The sequence below is a fragment of the Pholcus phalangioides genome, unplaced genomic scaffold (genome assembly GCF_987345545.1).
Source record: "Pholcus phalangioides strain wild (caught in Gottingen) unplaced genomic scaffold, Ppha-v1.0 ptg000010l_1, whole genome shotgun sequence".
Classification (NCBI taxonomy): Eukaryota; Metazoa; Arthropoda; class Arachnida; order Araneae; family Pholcidae; genus Pholcus; species Pholcus phalangioides.
This window is the reverse complement of record NW_028301603.1, coordinates 15,426,603-15,448,932: the sequence shown is the minus strand read 5'-3', so window position 1 is coordinate 15,448,932 and position 22,330 is coordinate 15,426,603. Positions and strand designations below refer to the sequence as shown.

Below are 22,330 nucleotides of genomic sequence, written 5' to 3'. Positions count from 1 at the left end.
CAAATATCGCTGCAATCTTTGATACTAGAAAACATACTTTCAATTAGAAAAAAAAAAATTCAAATGGCGTGCAGTTACTTAAAATCTCAAAATTTGTTTGAGGAGTCGTATACATAATATATGGAATGAAGAAATTAAATTTTTATGCAGTACCTGTGTGCTAAACCTTCCAATTAATGGAATGGATTCGCTCTGAAAAGCCACTTGCATAAAACCCCCCAAAAAATCACGTTTTTAAATTCAGTTAAAAACTTGAATATTAACGTGAAAACATAGTGATTATATATATTTTTATTATTGAGAAATTAAAAAATATATATAATCACTATGTTTTCGAAACTTATCACCGTGTTGGCAAATTTTCATTGACTCAAAAGTTGCTATTTTTAGGGACTACGCAAGTGAAGTTAACTCAGCCATTTTTTTTTAAATTTACTAATAAAAATTAAATTTTTCGACAGTCATTTTGACAAGGACAGAATTTTTATAGCTTTGAATGTAATTTACGTTTCGCAATTTGTAAACCACACCCTTAATCATTGGCGATGAATGCTTAAAACTTCAAAGTCCTCTTGTGACCTCTTGAAAAATTTGAGACATTTTGAGTAACTGCACGTCATTAGAAAACTTTGTATAATTGAAAGTTTTTCCAAAGTCAACTGTATCAGAGATATCTGCTATGCAAGCAATTTGGGACAGCCTGAATAAAATAACTGTCGACGGTGAAACTTTCAATACAATATTTTTTGGCAATAAATGCCAAGAGATTCGATAGTTTTTCTTGTCAGTTTTCGTGATTAAAAAAAAAACTTTAGAAGCATTATACGTGCATGAGTGGTGTAGCAGTAGTAGGTAGGGCCTCCAAATAATGGCTCGGGGATCCACGATGTTCTTAAGTCAGCCACCTCGTTGGGCAATTTGCCTGTTGTGGCGTTGGATTTGTATATTCATATTGGTTGCAATGAACTCTTTTCTTTCAAGTATTAGGTACAATTAAAATTTAGTTCTTGTGGAATTTAGTTATTTTTGGCCAGACAAGATGTACCACTAGTTTACTCGACATAACACGTAATAATGCGATACTTGTAAATGCCTTCTCATACGCGCGTTTACATTTCACTAATTGGAAGTTTTAGCACACAGCGTCTATATACAAGTTTATTTTTCTATTTTTTTTTATGTAGTTTGGGAAACAGACATTTTTAGAGTAAGCGCATGTGATTTGAAAAAAATTGTATGAATGAAAGTATATTTTTTGAAGTCAACTATTGCAGAGATATCCGCTGGGCAAAGAATTTGGGCCAGCCTGTACTAAAGAACAATCGACGTTCATAGGTGAAGCTTTCCATAACAATGTTTTTGGACAATAAATACCGAAAGCTTCAATCGTTCTTTTTGTCAGTTTTTGACGTTTAAAAGAAGCTTGAAAGGAATGATTCCTCCCCTCCCCCCTTTCATGATTTAGGTATTTTCAAAATTTAGTTATTTTAGAATTTAGCTTGTTTGGACGGTAAAACGCCAGATTAGATACATCACTATACCAACATCCACTTGTTGCTACAAAGTATTTATTCACAACGTGATAAAAATACACAACGGCAGAGCCGCAACTCGCGCCAACAAAATACGCTTCCGGGACGTTGTTTGTAGCCGATCACAACATGAATAATTCCGGTACTAATAAGAAACTCGTGAACCGCGTTAAGCTTAATCAATTAAAATTTAAACGCGAACGTTATCCTGCAACCAATCCGAGGGAAAATATTTTAAATTGGGAAACAGCCACGTGAAATTGAAACAAAAAGATGAAAATTGCCTGCGCGTGTTTGCTCACAGTGAACGCAATATCAGAATTCCTACGAATCTACGGACGGGATCACGGAAACTTTATGAAAGTATGTACAACTGAGAAAAAAAAAAAAGCACAAAAATTTGGTATCTTTCATTTACGTGATTAAAGGCAGAGCGAGTAAGTGATGCGCCTTCATCTATTTTTCAACTTTGTTTCTCGTATATTTCGCGTGTATTTGAAGGGGGAAAAAAAAAAAGACAAGAAGTTGTTTCCCAGCGAATGTTCGAGATCGTTTAGAAATTCCGTTTTCTCCGAACCGGAAAACTCCTGTCTCTCCTCCCTCTCCTGTACGTTATAGTATGCATTTCTCAGTGTTGAAGTCACCTTCTCCCGCTGCTACATGTGCACTTTGCAAAACCGGCTTTTACCGATAATTACTTTTAATTTCAGCGAGACGATTTGATCCGCTAAAACGTCTCCTTTCTCTCTCTCTCTCCATCTTTCTCTCGCTAATGAAATGAACATCGCGGATGGGGGTGTTGGAGAATGGAGAGAGATAGACCCCGTGGAAGATGGCTTGGTTGGGTAACAAACGCCCTCCAGAGAAAGATCTCACGGCCTCTTTTATGAGCTGCCGCTACGGGGCCGCCAGCAACTTGCTTCACAAAAGCGAGGGCGAGTTTTAAAACATTGGTTGTTGGGGGCTCGGAAAAATTGAGCGAGAGTTTGTTATTGGTCGATTGTAGTGGAATATATATATTTTTTTTTTTTGGGAGAGACTTATACTCTTGCTTTCCGTTTCGAACAATTATGGAGGCGCGTTTTTAATGTCTCCCGGAAAACGACGTTTTTTGTTTTGTTTAAACGGCGTCGTTCGAGAACAATTTCATTAGCATTTTCTTCGGAGAAAATATTTGTCATAGTCGGAGAGACAACCCCCCCTCCCCCTCCATGGTAGGATTGTAAGCCGTGATTGTTGAGAACGTAATATTGTACATTGCTCTCTAGAAAAATTGTGCACGGTTCACAAAGCTACGAATAGTGAGGATGTTCGCGAATTTAATTGCGACTTGGATGTAAAAGGGGGATGGCAACATGCAAATATCAAATCATACAGTGAACGCCGCTTGATGCGATAATCGTATCGGGAGTCTGGGGGTGGGAGAAGGAGGGCCAATGATAATAACTAATTGCGTGTGTATGTAAGTGTAGTCAAAAGATTTTCAGGAGGGAATGTAATGACCATAAGTCCCGTTCCTAGGGAAAACGAAACTTCCCCCCCCCCCCCACACACAGAAATGTCCATTCGTGCCACTGCATTGCACACATCCATTTCTTACCATACTGTTGTAAAACGGGATTTCTTTTCCCTTTAACCTTTTCGCTACTACATTAAGAAAATAATTATTAGGTCATTTTAATTCTGAATAAAGCCTATAATAAATTATTTAGTAGACAACGAATACGACCCGGTACTTGAAAGCTTCGTCAGCATGCAGTAAAGAAAAGCATACAAAAATCATACTCTTACAAGAAAAATACCAGTTGGAATATGTTGAACAATACAGTTGCATCAATATTTATTTCACCACAAAGAAAGCCATAATTTGTTTTATATATATTTGTTATGGAACATTTTGTAAAAGGCATGTTTTACTGCATCGCAGTGAAATGTAAATAAGTAAACACTTTTACAGGCGTGAAACATTTAACAGAATTTTAATAATTAACATGTTAAAAAAAAACCTAGTTGGTTGTCCCATACTTGTGCTATCATTTTTAAATTAGGAAATTGTTGCCCTGTCTGTTCTGAGTGCAACAAAAAAAATTCCATGTTCTTAAAGCTTCCATAATCGTAAAGTAGTTATACAGCTTTTATACTTCAAAATTCCAACAATGTATGTAAGGTATGTTATACGGAGATTTAAAAGAAAGGTGTACTTTAAAGTTATGCTCGTCAGTAGTGAAAATGTTAAGCGGTGTGAGATCCTGGTTCTTTGCTTTTTCTTTTTGTTTGTCTCTAGATACATGCGTTCAGATGGAACAATTAAAAATTTAATGTCGTATCTTAGTACATATACCACCCTATTAAAAGACACTGTGAATCTAAAATGGTAAAGATTAGTAAAAAAAAATAAAAGTTGTGCTGAAACGGTCTCAAGTTTAGATCCTGTATATACGGGGTGATTATAAAAAAACTATCCCGACATATGGGCCCCTAACTATCATACCATTCACAGAAACTGAATGAAATTTTGGCATAAGGTATTTCGAGGTATGCGCTCAAGAATGATATGGAAAACAACAGTGTCACTCTAACAGTTACGGTTACAGTGAGAAAATTTCGAAAATATCAAATGGCAACACCAAGTTTTTTGTATTGGAATGCGATCTCCATACTGAAAACCACTAAATAGCGTTGGAATGGCACCTGTAGCACGAAAATCCCCGGAGCTAGGCAAGGAAAAAGTAAAAAAGGCTTTGCCGTGCACCAGAGCATTAATGTTCGTTTCATTCGTCACACCGTTTCTTCGATCCCAGCCTGATTAGTCATGCACAAGGTCATGTGGAAAATTTGTGAAACACAATAAAATGCTTTATTTTATGCTGCTTCTCTGTCCTTATTGGTTGTCCTCACTTTTAGCCTATCTACCGCCGGTGATTTTCATGCTACAGTTGCCGTTCGAACGCTATTTAGGGTTTTTCACAATGGAGATCACATTCCAATACAAAAAACTTGGTGTTGCCATTTGATATTTTCGAAATTTTCTCACTGTAACCGTAACTGTTAGAGTGACACTGTTGTTTTCCATATCATTCTTGAGCGCATACATCAAAATTTCATTCAGTTTCTGTGAATGGTATGATAGTTAGGGGCCCATGTGTCGGGATAGTTTTTTTTATAATCACCCTGGATGTGCTGATTGTCGGTTCCCACCACAAGTAACCAGTCACAAACGCACACCAAAATCTGCAAGTTCCTAAAAAAAAGCGTGATGGTCAGTTATACGGATGGCGATATATATTACGCAACCTTGAGTAACAGTTGTGTTGTTACATCTTTCTTCCGGAAGGTGGCGTTTTACGGGTGGGGGGTTGGTGCAGTAAGTCTGTCAAGGAAAAGTTAGACTTGGGTAAAACAAAAAAAAAAAGAAGCAAATCCCCGCGAAAAAGTGTTTCATCGAAGTAATGCATTCTGCTCGGGGGGAAGTTTCTATCTCGTCAAGTATTTATGGCTTTTCTGTGCTGCTTCTGTATTCGACCTGCCAGTTTATGCTCCGAAATCGCTGTTGCGGCCTTGTGTGTGGGGTGTCACTTTTTTTCTTTTTTGCCTTGTCGGGTGTTAACTTCCCTCCTTTTATACATACTCACACACACACACACACACACACACACACACACACACACACACACACACACACACACACACACACACACACACACACAATGTGAGCGCACTAACGAGAATGAAGTGTTACCTGTAACCTTTCCATCTCCGAGGTTGTAGCAGTTCTACTGTCGGCTGAGGAAGAAGGGCTGGTGAAGTTTATAGGGTAGATGTTACTGGATTAACGGAGCTATATATATATATATAGATACATACCCGTGTAGCATCTGACTGGGATGTGATTGTGTTTGTTCCTGTTCAAAGTTGCCTTTCAATTAATAAATGAACAGATGCAGCGTCGTTTGGTGTATATGTGTGTGTGTGGGGGGGGGGGGGAGGGTGTACAACTAGCTGATAAAAGATAGAGCTCGTGCCAAGTGGCACTCACACCAAGAAAAAGTGCACCCAGTCTTGATGCGGTGACGCCATCAGAATGAAATCACTTGCCGCCTTCTAATGTGAGAATTAAAAGGTATCAGAGAAGAAAAAAAGGTTGATTTTTATAATATGTTTGTGAACTTGAAAATCATATTGGAGTCGGTTTGAGCCTTTCATTTCCCATAGGATTTCGTGTATTTTCGGAACAGCCGTGGCGTCACAGTAACATGAAGGAGCCCCCGGTCGAAGTTGTAATTAGAACGTGAGTTAAAGATGTTTGGGGTTTGCCTGGGGGGGGGGGTGGGGGAGGGTCTGTACCCTGGCCCGTGAGCCATATGTGGCTCTTGGAGCTTTTTTTCGCAGTGACCCGCCGACGAAAAGACTTGCACAATTACAGAACTTATGGAAATGCTGGGGGAAAAAAACCGAACCCGAATTGAAAAAGGTACTCCTGGATTAGTGAAAGAAAAGTAACTTTAGTTTTAAAATGTTTTCTAATAAGTAAATTTAATGAGAGAAAGGATTTCAGAGTTGATGAGAAATAATTTCGGAACATTATTGAAAGATATAATTTTAGAATTGGTGGGAAAAAGTTATTTTCAATGAAAAACATTGCAAATGCTTCTCTTGCCCATGTAAAAATCAGGGGACGGATCCTGATCCTCACTAGTTTGAGCCCAGAGCAAACATGAAATTTCGGTCCTCTCTCAGCGTTCTTGAGGAATCGTTGCGGAGCATTATTATGTAACAAATGCGTATAAATGTCACAAATGTAGACTCTGCGCATAGTGGCCGGTGTGCTTCAGCCATAGCATAAATACTTTAATTTTTTTAAATATGCTATGAAATTTCAGTTAATTTACATTAATTTCATCAATATTACAAACGCCTTTCGAATTTCGAAAAAATTAGAACGTGATAACTTGAGTAATTTTCGTGGGGCCCTGGGTACGCTGCTCTTTTGCTCTTATTCGGTTACTAGACGCGAGTAGGGTATTGCCATCTTTTTCTGTCACGTGGTGTATTTTAGACTTCGGGAAATTTTATGCTATCCTATAGCTAATGAATTAGTGAGTCATTCGAGGCCAAAAGTGTTATCCATAGATAGGTGGACCCGTTCCTACGACAACCGGTGTCGTCCTTCACCATCAACTAATTGTTGGCATTTTCTGCCTCATCTAAGCCACGACCAATTAGCCTATTCAGAAAATATTCGAAACCGTAGTCCTCCTCCACTGTATAGAGAGGGGAGGGTCCCTTCTCCTCTGAAGTTTGAGCCCTAAGGAAAAACATGAATTTTCGGTCCCAACTTAGAGCTTTGTGACCAACAAACGCTCTTCACAATGTGGCCAGTAAGTGTTCGGCCAATGACAAGTGGCCAACGGACTTCAGCCGTAGCGCAAATACCTTCGGAATAGTTTCTGAAATATTCTATGGTACATTCCCGACGACATTTTTATTATCAGCAGAAATCCAGATGAACCGGAAGAAACGGTACAAGAACTGGTGAAGGCCAGTATTCGGGTGGGTTTGGAAATGGATCTGCAATAGAAAGTTATCTTTAACTCGTACGCTTTGAAGAAAAGATTTTGTTCAGCAACGCAGAGATAGAAGAAATAAAAAGCTATGTATCAAGAAATTACCGTGGACAACATCATCCTCAATGAAATAAACAGAAGAATCGGGATTTAGTGGTGCACTTTTGGCCAAAACTGTGCGATTTTGAAGAGCAATATGCCATTATGTCGGGAAAGAAAAGTATTCAACCAGTGTGTGTTACCAGCACTGATTTATGGAGCTGAAACATGGACACTCACTAGCAAAATAATACAAAGACTACAGACTGCACAAAGGAACACGGAAAGATGTATGCTGGGCAGCACAAGGACAGGCAGGAAACGAATCACACGGGTGAGGATATATCAAACAAATGATATCACGGAAAGAAATAAACTTCTAAAATGGAAGTTGGTTGGACATATTGCAAGAAAACAGGACAACAGAATATACCACAAATATTCTAGATTGGTACCCCCGTGATGTTAAACACGGTGTTATCCATCTTGCGTGGGGACGCAAGACGAGTTCAGAAAAGTGGCTGGAGTGTCAACTCAGGTTCTCCTAGGAAAGCAGGTTTCTACAGTGCGTGCAGCGTGAAAACTCTGATTGGGGGAAAAAAAAAACAAACCTGAATTTCAAGTTTTTAACCAATCAGCGTTTTCACGCTGCACCCGGCGCAGAAATTCTACTCTTAGGAAAACCCGGCTTAAAGCGTCAGACCGAGTAAAATGGAAAAAATTTAGAGGAGACCTTCCTCCAGCAGTGGATTGAAAATGGTTGCATATGATGGTGATGATTTCTACATTTTAGTAATAGGCTACTACAGACACCTTTCGAAGATGCAACAAAATGCGAAAGTTACTATTTTTGGATATAATTTTTTGTTTTGTCCCTTTCTACACTGCCCGTTTGCTCTCGAAGTATATTCGGCCACTTGACGCTTGTAACATATTGTATCTTTTGCGGACCCGTCGTTTATTTTGGGCAGGACATTTTATGCCATCTTGTCACTAATGAATTAGTGAGTCATTCGACGCCATGCAAATATATGTGCCCCCGTTCCTGCCAAAACCGTCACCACCATCATCATCAACTCATTGCTTGACCCCTCCCTCATTTTCTGCCTCATCTAAGACACAACCAATTTCCCAAACTGCCTATTCAGAACCTATTCGAAACCGTGGTCCTCTCCGTTTCGTCGATTGTATAGAAAGAGAGGGAATGACGAGCAGGGAGAGCAGTTAAAAACCGAAACATTATCCCGCGAGAGCCTTGTACAGTTTTCGCTGAGAAACACACGTTTCTCTGTGTGTGTGTGTCGCTCTCTATACCTTTCCAATGAGCTACCGACACACACACACACGCTCACTCAGAGACACATGATAACTTCGAGGCTCGGAAACCAAACACCGTGGCGTAAGCAGGCTTTCTCAGGTTTCTTCCTGATTCTGCAGGATTTTACCCTAGGATTTCTCCCCGGAGGCGTTTCCCAAACTCAGGGGCAACTAGAGATGTGTATGGGGGGGGGGGGGTAGTTCGTCGTAGTCAAGAGAGTGGTGGGGGGGGGGGTAGTTCGTCGTAGTCAAGAGAGTGGTGGGGGGGGGGAGGTTCTTAAATGGGCTTTCCTAGTTTTCTCCTGTGAAGTAATTAAATTAATGCTTCCGAGTGCGTTTGGCGTACGAGTCGGTGGGAAAGGGTAAGCCCCGTGGCTGCTCCTTTTGCCGGTTCCTGTATCTCTCTCTCTCTCTCTCATGTGCAGGTGTGTAACCCTTAGGAAAACTGGGAAATCCTCTCTCTGTTTCTGGCTCTGGAGATTCTCTCTCTCTCTCACGCCTTTACCCATTTAAAAGTTCCTCCTTCGCTGTGATGTGCCGTGTCAACGTTGAGGACTTTCCTCGACTAAGTTCGTCTCTTTGTCACTTTGTTTCCCCCCAACTTTTGCCCATTTCCAAACCCCATTTCTAAGGTTTATGGAACTCTCCGTCTCTGTGGGAGACACACAGAGAAAATCATCATAAAATGGAAGTTTTGGGGACTCGTGTTTGTGTGTCGGTACGGGGGTGGCCGAGAGAGTCTTGTTCCGTGCGTAATGGAGTCCTCATATTTTCCGCGTTAATGGCTACGGAAGAGGGGGCATTAGATCTTATTGGTGCGTATCTTGCGATATGGGTGACTTTTCGTCTGAATTATAAACAAATACCACACATATATGGCTAGTTATGTACGTATGTTATGGTAAATCGGGCAGGCATTATGCATAATCGCCAATCCCGTCTCGGTAAGTTTTGATAGATTTATCACTTATATTGGGAAACCCGAGTGGCAAAATTAATGTTAGCCAGGCTGAGGATAATATATACAATCATCACTTATACCGGTGACTATTCATAATCCCCAAGCGTCGTTGGTGAATTTTGATGTGCTAAAAAATTTATCACTTTTACCGATCATTATACTTAATGCCCAAGCGTCGTTGGTTATGGTCAAATAATGATTAAAGTTGTTAAATGAGAGTTCAGACACACAGTATTTAGAGTTACAATCGTAAAACTTGTTAAATAAGGTGTTCGTTATATCGATGTTCGATTTCAGAATTCGGCAAATAGGGAATTGATTACGGGGATTTTTCTTCTTGGTAGTGATAAAAATAGTCAAAGGTTCTTCTATCAATAGGGGGATGCCTCACGCAAATCAATCTTAAAATCCCGTAGTGAAAAGTGTATTATTGTATTTAGGTAAATATTTACTTGTAAATGCGTTTTATTTTGTCTGTCAGAACAAGAAATTGCATTTTTGCCAGCTTGTGAGAATAACGCCAAGTGAGAAACATGTAGTCAGAGGCAGATTTATGGTTTCGCTGCCTGTGGGTTACACGAATTTCGCCGTCCTCCTCCCATTTCTTTTTCATGACCATTTATTCCTCAAATCTGCCATTCTAGCACATAGCCCGCTTCGCCCCTCTTCTGCACATACTCGATAAGAGTATGTCTCTGAGTCGCTCTTTTTGTCACTCACGTGTTTGCACACTTTCGTGGTTATTCTTCGTCGCTCTCTCCCTCGCTCTCAAGGTCACTCTTTCGGGCGCTCACTGACCCGTTGATCCCTCGTTCTCAAGTCATCCTTTTGGACACTCACTCTCTAGGTCACACTCTTTTGGCCATTTACATTCTTTCACACTGTTTCTGTCTCTCACGTGAACGCTCACGCTCTCGGTCACTCTTCTAGCCTTTCACGGACCCTTTGGCCCCCTTGTTCTCTAGGTAACTCGTTCAGTCACTCACATGCTTGCACACTATCTTGTATCTTGGTCGCTATTCTAGTCGTTCACTGGTCCCTCGCTCTCTAGGCAGAGGCGAAGTCTTAGTTTTACTGCCTGTGGGCTGTGAAAATTTTGTCCCTTTTCTCTATAGTGGTCTTTGTCGTAGGCAGATCGTGCACACAGCAGGTCATGCAAAAGTCCTAGTTTACTGATCAAAACATCGAAGTTCTCGACTAGGGCAGCATGTCCCCCCCCCCCCCCCCACTGATGAAAATAATCGATAGTATTCGTCTGTAAAAGATTTTCCTAGATTTTAGATAATTTTTATTTTGCTGGAAATTCGACTTGGTCTAAACTTTTGCGTCGATTGTTTATGTGTTATTTTTGTTTATTTTGCCACTATGCCTGTAAAGTGTATAGACTGACTTTTTATTACTTTGGAAACCAAGTGCATGTTCAACCTTATAAGCGGTAGTTAATTTGTGATTTTGCAATCATAGTAGTTTTCAGAGACTGCGTGATGTCAACTAGTGTTGCGGTGCACTGTATCTTTCAAGGAAGACGTGATACTGAGAAGCTGGGACTTTACTTGGTCTTACAGCTAAAAATTAACCGGTGTTAAGTCCACTGAACCAGGAGACCGAAAAATACGGTATACAGAATAGAGTATTCTTAGTGTGTTGATTATTACAGTAGCAGCTGAGTAGCCATTCTTCACCAAATAGTGTGTGTGTGTGTCAGAATTTTCTTCACTATAGACACGATATTAGTTCAATATTTACTGCGTTACGTTCATTCAATTAACCACAGTGGTGGAATTCGGCGGATTTTGTAGAACCGGCTGCTAAAATGGTGCCTGTAATCAGGGTACTTTTCGATATGGGTGGGTAAGCCATGTTTGTAGGTACAACCAATTTACGTAACAACTGGTTTTTTAAATTACTGCTTAAATTCCATCACTGGTCAATAGCGCTTCGCTCGTTTGCAAATTGTATTTTCTTTTTTTCCAGCCAGAGGGTGCGAAGAATCTATCTCCTCTGAAAGCGTTGTGAGTAAATACAGCTATATTTAAAATACTTTATCCAGGTGTCTCACTAGTTAGCATTCGCCTGAATACAAAAAAAAAGTATTTTTCTACAAAATTGCCTGATTTGATTGTTCAAGCGCCGCACAGCGGTGCGTTTTGCGAAAAACGTGGTCAAAACTCTTTACTCGACTTGAAATTTGTTGCATATTCTTGAAAACTGTTTGAAACAATAAATATTATGCTTTTTTAACGGCAGGGCGCAGATTATAATATGATTAAAGGGATTTTAAGGATATGAAATGGAGAAAATATGATATGTTTGCATTATGGCTATTGATTAATTCCGATAAAAGACAGCATGGATTTGTTCATGATATCTCATCATCATATATATGACATTTGAATTGCAATAACATGTAAGAATATTGCTGAGATACATTAAAAAACTTATAATAACAAAAATGCTGCATAAATGGCAACGAAATGCTGCATAATGCTGCATATTCGTTGGTGTCTTCTCAATATTCTTGGGCAAAGTGGACCAACTCTTCTAAAGAAATAACTGCCTAAAATTCCCCGGAGAGCCACGAAATTTCTGAACGAGAGCAGCTTTGTAAAAGGTTTAGATTGACGTGTGCGGTATACTGCTACTTGAATCACCACATTGGAGCTCCTTCTGGGCGAAAACTAAGAGGGTGATGAACGAAAAAAAACGTACGTCGAGAAGCCGGGGGTTATTCACTCTTCATCTGTGAAAAAATCACTCGTTTTCAAATCACCTGCAGACTTGTAGGACACACTGTATATGATCGTGCACAATTTTCGTATTGTATCGAAATTTCTTGGGAGATGAGTCATTTGTCCAATGCGCTCATTAAGTTTCATAGCTATTCCATTGTACTTGATTTATGGTAGAAGTATACATGTTTTTATTTCATACCGATTCTTTGCAGGTTCTTCTACTTGTACCACTTCGCCTTCTATGCCTACGAGTACCGTTTCAGTGGCCAGTACAGCAACCTCGCCCTATTTACCAGCTGTTGCTTTATTTTCGTACGTATAAATCCTTTTGCTTAAAAATTGTTATTGTCTTTATTTCCCGTTATCAGTTATGGGAAGCGTTAGTGACTATCAGTTATCATGGAAATACCGAATACCTTAATATTTGGCTCTACGATAGTGTTTGGGAAATGTTTTTGCTGTGAGGGGGGGCGTTGTAGTTTATTATTATTGTTTTTTTCTACTAGGACAGTGATCACATCGTTCCCTATATATCAGTTTTCCTCAACCATCGGTCCGCAAATATTTTTCCCCACTTCATATAGCCGCTGTGTGGTTATTCTTGCCCTATCCGCAAATTATTTCTCTTATTTAAGGTATTATTTTTTCACAGTCCGCAAATTATTGCTGGAATTTATTTTTTTATTTATCTTTAAATTATTTCTCCCATTTATTCATATTTTTTTTTTGCTGGCTCGCAAATTACGAGGTACTTGTTTTTTTGCCAGTCCGCAAATTATTTTTCATATTTGAGGTATTTATTTTTTGCTGGTCTGTAACTAATTTTTTAATTTATTTTTTGCTGGCCCGCAAATAATTTCTGCCATTTTTTTTTGCTGGTCCGCAAATTATTATTATTATTTTTCGCTCTTTAAATAATTTCTTTCCTGGCCCTTTCTTTGCTCTCAGTCGTGAAGGTGAAGGGACAGGGATGAATTCCAAATACGAGGCAAAACCAATTGACTTTCCTTAACAATTTTTTTTTACATCATGAAAGCCTATACCTTAATCTACTTTTCAACATGATTTCCACCATTGTTTTTGATTGCACAACTTTCGATAATTTAAGCGTTCGGTCACAATTTCATAGAGAACACTTCTGGAAATTTTTGAGGAAACTCATTAGATAATGACGAAATCTTAAAGCGCCTGCTCTCGCTCAATTTTTCGGCAATTTTCTGCACCAAATCTTCAGTAATGGCAGAAGGTCGCTCACTTCGTTCCTCATCATGAACATTTGTGCGGCTATCTTTAAAAGCTCTAACCCATTTTTCCATACCATTCCATCGCTCATATAATGTTTCCTCCATACACTTCACTGTACAGTGATGAAGGCGGATGGCTCGGGATGTTTTCGTTGACCTCTTGCGGGTCGATCCGCCCGGGCTCCTTGTGCGGGGGTTTCAGGGGACTTTGGGGGTGTTATTGCCGTGAGTCGGAGGCGATGGTGGCCTCGGCGGGGTTGGGTCCTGTGGCTTACGGGCCGGGGATGCCTGCCGGACATCAAGAGAGTTTTTCCAGCATGGCCCAGCCACTAGGTAATCTGCTTCAGAGCTGGGCCATGTTTGCATGGGCGGAGATACGGGGGGGGGATGGAGGGGGAGCATTGCCCCCCCCCCAGCATCAAAGGTGGAGTCGACTGATCTAATGTATATATGTATATGTGAATTGACATCATCATCGTGCCCCCCCCCCCCCCAGACTTCCAAGTCTATCTCCGCCTATGCATGTTTGGTGTTAGTGTCTGTAGTCCTTTGCGTGGGTCGGCCCGTGGTCTTGGTGGCTAGCGGGGCTTTTTCTTTTTTCCAGCATGGCCCAGCCGCAAGGTAGCCTGCTTATATCTCACAAGGGACAGAGCGGGGTCCATGTTTGGTGTGTTTGCATACACTTCACTGATCTCACGATCAATTTCAGCCACACGCCTTTAGCACTAAGAAAACGAATCACATCGCGTATTTCACAGTCGGAGGCATTTTAAATACTCACAAACAAACATGGTCGAATGTTTCCGTAATGGCGTCTGTGGTTTGCCAACAGATGTAGGTACACAGCGCGCGTGTGCGAAATGCCGACCGCAGAGCTGCAGCGGCAGAATTTCAAAACGGTACTTACTTAAAAAAACATGCCTGGTATTAATATGTATATATTTGACAAACATGCGTAAGACGAATATAAATATGGCTGCAATTAATTACGACAGATTCATAATTATCGTATATAATAAATAAGTCATGAAAATAATCTTGATTCTTGATTTCAAAAATTCAGCTATTCCTTGTTGAAAATAAAATAAAAAACGGGACAAAACGTATAAAATAGTTGGGACCGCCAAAATTACGGGAATGCCCCCCCCCCTAAAATAAGGGTTACATGGTTTCCCCCCTAAAATACAGTATGCAAGCTTCTGACCCGTGAGTAGTAGAAATACCGCATGTCTGGCTCGCGAACTGAAAAGGTTGTTAACCCCCAACCCTGTTTTGCATATTCATTGCTTTCAGAAACGGCCATGGGCGATGTGGGAATTGGCCAGTCATATTTAAGCTTCGTTCAACCATCACTGGTGATTAAGAAAAATGTTCGAATTCCAAAAATGTTTTTTCTACTTCATTGCAATAACTGCCATCTTGCACAAAAGTCATTTGTCCAGGGGTTTTCGGATTGAGTCCGAGTTCAAAATCATTCTTGAACTTCGTAAGCATTTTTTATGCGGAATTTCCAACTGATTGGTTCGTGCCGGAGAATGTGTATGCGTATATTTGCGTGGTGGTAATTTCTTATATATAGTATTATCGCGTACAATTCAACATACGGGGTGCTTCTATCTTATCTGTCAGTGTACACCGACGAAAAGTTAATCCTTGACAACGAGGAGACGCAACTTGTTCATTTCTCCTACATGCACCGCGTTTTATATTCCAATGCCTGAATTAAGTTGGGCGCGTAGCCTTTGTCTCAATCATAATCCTACATGAGTAGGGTCCCCGGCGAAAAAGATACGGGACTTGTCCTGATGCTTTGCGCGATACGAGTTTCCAAGTTGCACCACTATTTCGCCAGACACCAACTCCGTCCATGTCACTGTACTGCGATTTACTGCGGTTATAGAGTTGGGTAGGACATGAAGGCGCCATCTTGCGGTGGTCGCCTCTTGTTCGTAAACGATAATTCTGTAAACCCTTCTAGCTACAGTCGGTCAAATTTACAAAAAAAAAAAAAAGCCTACGACAAACCATTATCGGTGTTTTAGTTCAGAAGAAATTAGGCGTTTTGTTTGCGATACATCACTGAAATCAGCGTTTGATTCAGAGTTCGACTTCGCCGATCTCTCAGCGCTCTCTCTGAGCAAGTGAGTGATTGGACATGTGAGTCAAAGACTTAGTGAGTGAGCAAATAAGCGAGTGAGTGAGCAGGTAATAAAATGGGAAAGTGAGTGAGCAGGTGAGAAAATGAGCGAGTTAGTGAGCAGGTGATAAAACGGGCAAGTGAGTGAGCAGGTGAGAAAATGATTGAGTGAGTGATAAGGGGTCGTTCAAGTATTACGTCATCATCGATGGGGGGAAGGGGGGGGTTTGGATAATGCTTACGTCATCAACCACCCTTTATGAAAATATGAGTTAGGATTCAGAGGGGCAGAGCTGATGACGAAATTTTGCTGACAAGGGGGGGGGGATCAAAAATGGCTAAAAATTTGCTTACGTAATACTTGAACAGCCCCTAAAATTAGTGAGTGAGTAGGTGATAAAATGATCGAGTAACTCATACGGTTACTCACTTGCTCAATCACTCACTCACTCGCTCACTGGTGACGAACTGTTGTCTGTGAATTGCTTGCCAGTGAGTTTTTTCCCCCATCGGGTGATTTTTCCCTAGTTGGCAGCAAATTCTCCGTGAATCGTCTGTACAAGGTCATGACCACGGTAGCCAAGAAAACTCCAGTGACGGCATGTAATTACAAATCACTCTTCTTTTCTCTTTTTTTTAATATTTTTTCGGTTGAAAAAAAAAGCGAAAATCCGTAAAATAGGGGAAATTAATACTTGTAAAGCGGGTTAAAAAAAAAAAAAGTAGGAGAGAGAAAGAGAAGGAAATCCCTCTTCATCAAGAGACACTACTTAAGAGTCTCCCTCTCACGGTATCTGCTACTTAATCTACTCCCGGAGTGGTTCATTAAGTTTCGTCGAATGAAAATTTTTGGTCATTTGAATCATAATTACCTTATCTAGATTGTCAGACCCTTTTTTGGCGCATAATGAAAAAAAAATAAATGGATGGAATTAGCGCCTACATATTCTCCATTTTTTCCCCCATCCGTGCCTTTTTTTTCCCCCCTCCATGTTGAAAGGCAAGTCGAGAGGATTCTTTTCTTGGCGATATTCCTGATTTTTATTTATTTAATTTTTTTGCTCCCGTTTTGCAATTTATTTAAATTATCTCTTCAGAAAGTGAAGTGTATAATTTTTCTTGATTATATCTATGTTAATACGTTGTTTCAAGTTTCGGGATTGGAGGGAGGGAGGAAAGGGGGAAAAAATTGTATTTTTAGGGATTTTTTTGATTCCCCTTTTTACTCTCGATTTTGTTTCTTTGTTTCCCCCCCTTGATTTATGAATTTGCATAATACGATGTCGATTTTTACGCCGCCGTGACCTCTGATTCACCCTCTGTTTTTTTGGTTTAGGCTTTCTTTGATCGTGAATTTGTTTTTTGTAGGGTAGCTGTGTGTAAGTTGTTATGGCGTTGGGGCAATTTATCTGAATTCTGTGATTTTTTTGTTTTTAAACAATTGAAATTTATAGGGTGGATTGTGTCTTAGTAATCATTTCGACTTCCAGAGGTCGCACACACAATAGCACGGCGGTGTTTTCCGCTGGTTCCGGGAGCCTTATGTTTCAGGCTCCAAAAATACACTCATTGTCATAAAAATTTGCGCACCCAGAAGAAGTCGTCAAAATGCAACGAAATTTTACACACGTAAGTACTACGTTGATGTAAGTAAGTGATTAGAAAATCCAAGAAAAAGGATCATTTATTGCAGAAAAAAAGTACAGATGAACAGAAGTTTTAGTACTCTGTTGGACCCCGTCTAGCACGAATGCACGATGCGATACGAGCGGGCATTGAGGCATACAAGTTCCGTATGATGTCCTGAGACATCTCGTTCCACAGTTGCTGTAAATGCGCCTCCAGCTCAACCAACCTCGTAGGGTGTCCAACTTGCCGTCCCAAATGATCCCAGATATGCTCGATTGGTGACAAATCTGGGGATAGAGCAGGCCAGGGAAGGGTGGTAATGTGGCGGAGGCAGTCTTGTGACATCCTTGCTGTGTGTGGCCTAGCATTGCCTTGTTGAAAAATGGCTCCTGGGAGCCCTGCCATGAGTGGCAACACATGTGGCTGAAGGATGTTATGGACGTACCGCTGGGCTGTCATTGTGCCATGGATCAATATTAGGGGTGACCGTGTATCGTAAGCAATGGCACCCCATACCATGACACCAGCTGTGGGAGCGGTGTGTCGCTGTAAAGCGAAGGCAGGATTGAAGCGTTCACCACGGGGCCTCCACACACGAACACGATTGTCATCACTACTCAAGTTGAATCTCGATTCGTCGCTGAAGACGACCTGGTTCCATTCCGTTGCAGTCCAATCCCGTCGTGCTCGACACCACTCCAAACGGAGGCGTTGGCGAGTGGGTGTCATTGGCAGCACACGTAATGCGAGCCGCGATACCAGATGTCCTTCAGCCAGGCGCCTTGCGATGTTTCGGGAAGACAGAGGGGGCCCGTAGTGAAGCTACTGCGTGTGTCTGGATAGCGGCCAATGAGGCAGTTGGCTCTACGCGTGCGTTTCGGATGATGTGACGGTCTTCTCGACGACTGGTCTGTCGAGGGCGTCCTGAACCTGGTCGCCGTGTAAATGACGTCTCTTCTGTCCACTGGTCCCAACACCTCCTCACAGTAAAATCAGAACGGCCCAGTTGACGAGCTACTCGCCGAGCTGACCACCCAGCTTCCATCATCCCGATGATTTTTCCCCTATCGAACTCTGACAACTTCTCATATGGTCTTGACGGTCTATGGTCTGCTCTATGACGGCGGCGTAACGGCATGTCTACCTCAACATTTCCTTTGCAAACGATTAAATACACTCCAGCAAGCTCTGCTTACCTGTTTTATACTCCAAGGAGAACGAAGTTCAACGCCCTCTAGTGGCACTACGCAATGCGCAATCACGCTGTATTTCTAATCATTTGCATATCTGCCCGACATGTACCTTCAGGCCAACTTTCGTTTCGATCCCACAATTATTTCTTGGTGCGCAAATTTTTATGGCAATGAGTGTATATATCCGAATGTATTCGATCTTACTATATGCACTTGTAATATTTACGTGCTGTTTTATTGATTTTACAGCGAGTAAACTCACTGTTAACTGTCCGCCAACGAGTGAGCGAGCGACCATGCTGGTTGAGTGGGAAATCAGAAAGTGGGTCAGCAGGCGGGTGACTGGGTCTAACAAGTGAGCGGTAAGTAAAGTTAGAGAGAAATGGGGCAATTCGCCGCTCTATCAGTCACTCACTTATGACCTCTGATGCGCCCGCTATTTTTTTTTTTTAGGGTTTTGATCATGTATCTGTCTTCTGTTTTTTTGTAGGAGATATGTGTAAGTTAGCGCTGGAGAAATTTATCTGAATTCTTTGATTTGTTTTTCCCATGTTCTGCTTTTTTGTTTGTTAACAACTGAAATCACTTAGAACCACCTGAAAAGCACCACGTTGCTATCATACAGGGCGTCCCATGGGTGGGGTGACTGAGTCTGAGAACAACATTGCCACAAATTTAACAAGTGAATAGTAAAGTAGTTCGAGAAAAATTGAGTGGTTCACTTACTCACTCACTTGCTTGTTCACCGACTCAATCACCCGCCTACTGAATTTCTCACATATTCGCTCACTTGCTCATCCAAACGCTCGAATATTCACTCACTTGCTCATCCACTCTCTCGCACATATTCGCTCACTTGCTCACACATTTGCTCACTCGATTGTAACTGACTCGGTAACTTCCTCCCCGAATCACTCGCTCGTTTGCTTAACTGTCACCACCGTCTCTGTAACTTGCTCCCACTCGCTCACTTGCTACTGACTGACTCACTTCTCCACTCACACATTCCCTTAATTCCTCACTGAATCTCCTCACTCGCTCATTTAGTCGTTCGCTCAATTTTCACCGACTCACTCACTTGCTGATTAACCCAGTCGATCTTTCTCGCAGTTTCTCGACCACTTGCTCTCTGCTGTGTCGATCATTCGCCCACTCGGTGGCGAACTGTTATCGGTGGATTTTACCTTCGATCGATTCTCTTTTCTATGAATTTTCCGCACACGGTTTTTATCACAATTTTTAAGGTCATTTATGTGTATGTGAGATGCAGGGTGTTCCAGAACTGTACCGAAAAATAAAAAACAGGAGGGTGGGTGGTGGTTACACACGTCAAAAGAAACCGTTTTTCCAAAGGAACCCTAGATCGCAATCCACTTAGTCGGAGGATTACATGACATTATACCTTCACTTTGGATTTCGCCAAAATATGGCAGCCTTTCTCGCATCATTAGGGGCAACAGGGAAATTTCTTCCAGGCAGCCAATTAGGAGGGAAATGATATTTTCCTCTCTGACGGTTTTATGTGGGTGCGTGGGGAAAATATTTTTCCCTCTCCTAGGGTTATTTTAGGACTTTTACTTTCTCACCATTTTGTCGGTGCCAATGACTCGAATTCCATGTTAGCAGGCGCTAATCAAAAAAGTCATTTGCGACACTTGGTTCCATTGCGGAAAATGTTTGTCTTGACGTGTGCTCTCTCATTTTGGCGAATTCTTGGACTTCCTATGTATGCCCTGGTTATTGCTAAAAGCATATATTGTTATGCGAGTAAAATAACCGATGACACATTTTTAACAATGCAGCGCATGCGCTCTTTGTTCCAGATCACAACATTTTTCTGATGAAATGGTTGTTAATTTTGTCTTTTTTTCTTCTCTATACTTTTCAGCATTCCATGGTGTATTTTTTCCACCACTACGAGCTCCCCGTCATCATGCGGTTCGTGAGTCGCGTGGGCGGCCACCGCGGACAGCGCATGCGAGCCGCTCCTCCGCCCGACCCGGATCCTCCCGACGTCGACTCGAACGCCGAGGCCCCCACGGAAGAGTCGTCGTCGTCGTCGTCTTCGTCCACGTCGGGCGTCGCCAACTTGAACGAAGCCCGACTCGATTCGATGGACGTTTCTGATTCGACTTCCGAAGAGTCTTCGTCCCGGAACCAGGACGACGACTACGACGAGTACACGCCTGGATCAACCAGCGATTCCAGTGCTGGTGGTCTGTTCGCGGGGCGCTCGTCTCGCGGCAACGCGACTTCGGGAACCGATACGGATAGCGGCCACTACAGCGGAGGAGGATCCACGGCCTCGTCATCGTCCAACACGACGAATGGGACGACTCAAGAGCGTCGCACCAACGTTCCGTCCGGCGGTGATGGCAGCGGCGGCGTTGCCAGCAACTCGCTCCCAGCGGGACCGAGTTCGGTTCACCTGACGACCTGGCGGACTATCTGTTCCCACGGATTCAGCATCAGAGTCAGGGTGCAGTTCGAGGGCGTGGACAGACAATCGCCGGGTGATGTCGATGCGTCGTCGTCATCATCATCACGGCAAGGTGCGGTCAATCCCTCAGGGACAGCCGACCAAGATCAGTCATCGCAGCCCGTGGTCGCTGTCAATAACCACTGCTGCTGTCGGTCCGCTGCGTGTCGGAAGCGACCCATCAACGCCACATCTACGTCGGACTGTCCCGGAGACACCGTAGTTACTAGATAGAATATGTATTTTTTAAAGGGAAACATTTTTATTTAGACCGATCACGTGACTTTAATTGCGCGCATCGCATTCTCGAAGTTTTTACTCTCTGCCCCTCCCGCCCCCATCCATTCTTAAATGTAAGTTGTGATGATTTTGAATATTTTGAGTATAGTGTTTTGATTTCTCTCTTTCTCTCTCTCTCTTTTTGTGATTTAAACTGTGATTAAGTTATCGGAAATAAAGTTTAAATAACGTGTTTCTATCATGTCATCATTTCATGTCGGTGCTTTGCAATCAATCGGGTCATGATCCCTTCGCCTGGGACCGCAGACAGTAATACAGGCGATCGAGTATCGTGAGTCCCCGGAGCTGAACTTAACAAACCGAGCACGCGACCAGACTCTGTTGCGCTAGCGATGTATGCTCAGTTACTCTATCCTATACATAGGATTTTAACACAGGGTTACACTCATTGACCAAGATTACTATTGCGTCACTAAAAGACGAGGCAAGGGATTCACAAAATGCTTATTGTATGATAGTATATGTGCTATGGGGTAAATGTGATATATCGATTATTATGCATAATCGCCAATCGTTTCAATAAGTTGGATACATTTACCACTTTTAGCGGTGATTTATGCATAATACGCAAGAATCGTTGGTAAATTTTATTAAATACTAAAAAAAAAATTTAACTGGTGATTATACATAATATCCAAGCGTAAGTAGCTAATTCCATAAATATTTGAAATTTAGCTCTCTTACCGGCGATTATGCATAATCGACTTCAAGGGGTCGTGACACTCCTTCAAATGTGGGTAGGTCGAGTATTGTTTGGGAATTTTTCATATTTATCAAATTTATCAATTACAACATCAGGGTATTATGTATAATCACTTGTAAAAATTATAATTCTTTTAGTATTTGTATCAAATTTACTGCCGATGCGTGGGTGTTACGCATAATCGCCGGCGAAAGTGACAAATTTATAAAACTTCCAAAGACTATTCGCGATTATGCAAAAAAAAAACCGATTTATCACATTTACTTTTGCGCCTCTTTAGCCCCCCCGTCTTGTCTTTTTAACGTAATAGTAATCTTGGCCAATTAGCGCAACCCCGCGTTAAAATCCTATGTATAGAATGGGAGAACGCGTCCCGGAGGGTGTGGTCGTGCCGGAAGAAACCCCAGCCCGTTGTCCGGCCGGGTAAGCAAGGGAAAAAATGACAACAATAATAACTTGTAACGGAAATGAAAGTAATACGAAAGTAGCCCAATTGGGTT

At 41.7% G+C, this 22,330-nt stretch overlaps 1 protein-coding gene across 2 annotated transcripts in view; it reads left to right on the top strand.

Moving 5' to 3' along the window:
• LOC149080984 (membralin-like) overlaps positions 1-21,301 on the top strand; it is a 167,032-nt gene extending 145,731 nt beyond the window's left edge. For both annotated transcript variants that reach the window (XM_089237707.1, XM_089237708.1), the window contains exons 10-11: positions 12,358-12,457; positions 20,237-21,301. In XM_089237707.1, the coding sequence (XP_089093833.1) occupies positions 12,358-12,457; positions 20,237-21,061 (925 nt within the window). In that variant the 3' untranslated portion in view covers positions 21,062-21,301. The remainder of the gene's footprint in view (positions 1-12,357; positions 12,458-20,236) is intronic.
• The last annotated feature ends 1,029 nt before the right edge of the window (positions 21,302-22,330 follow it).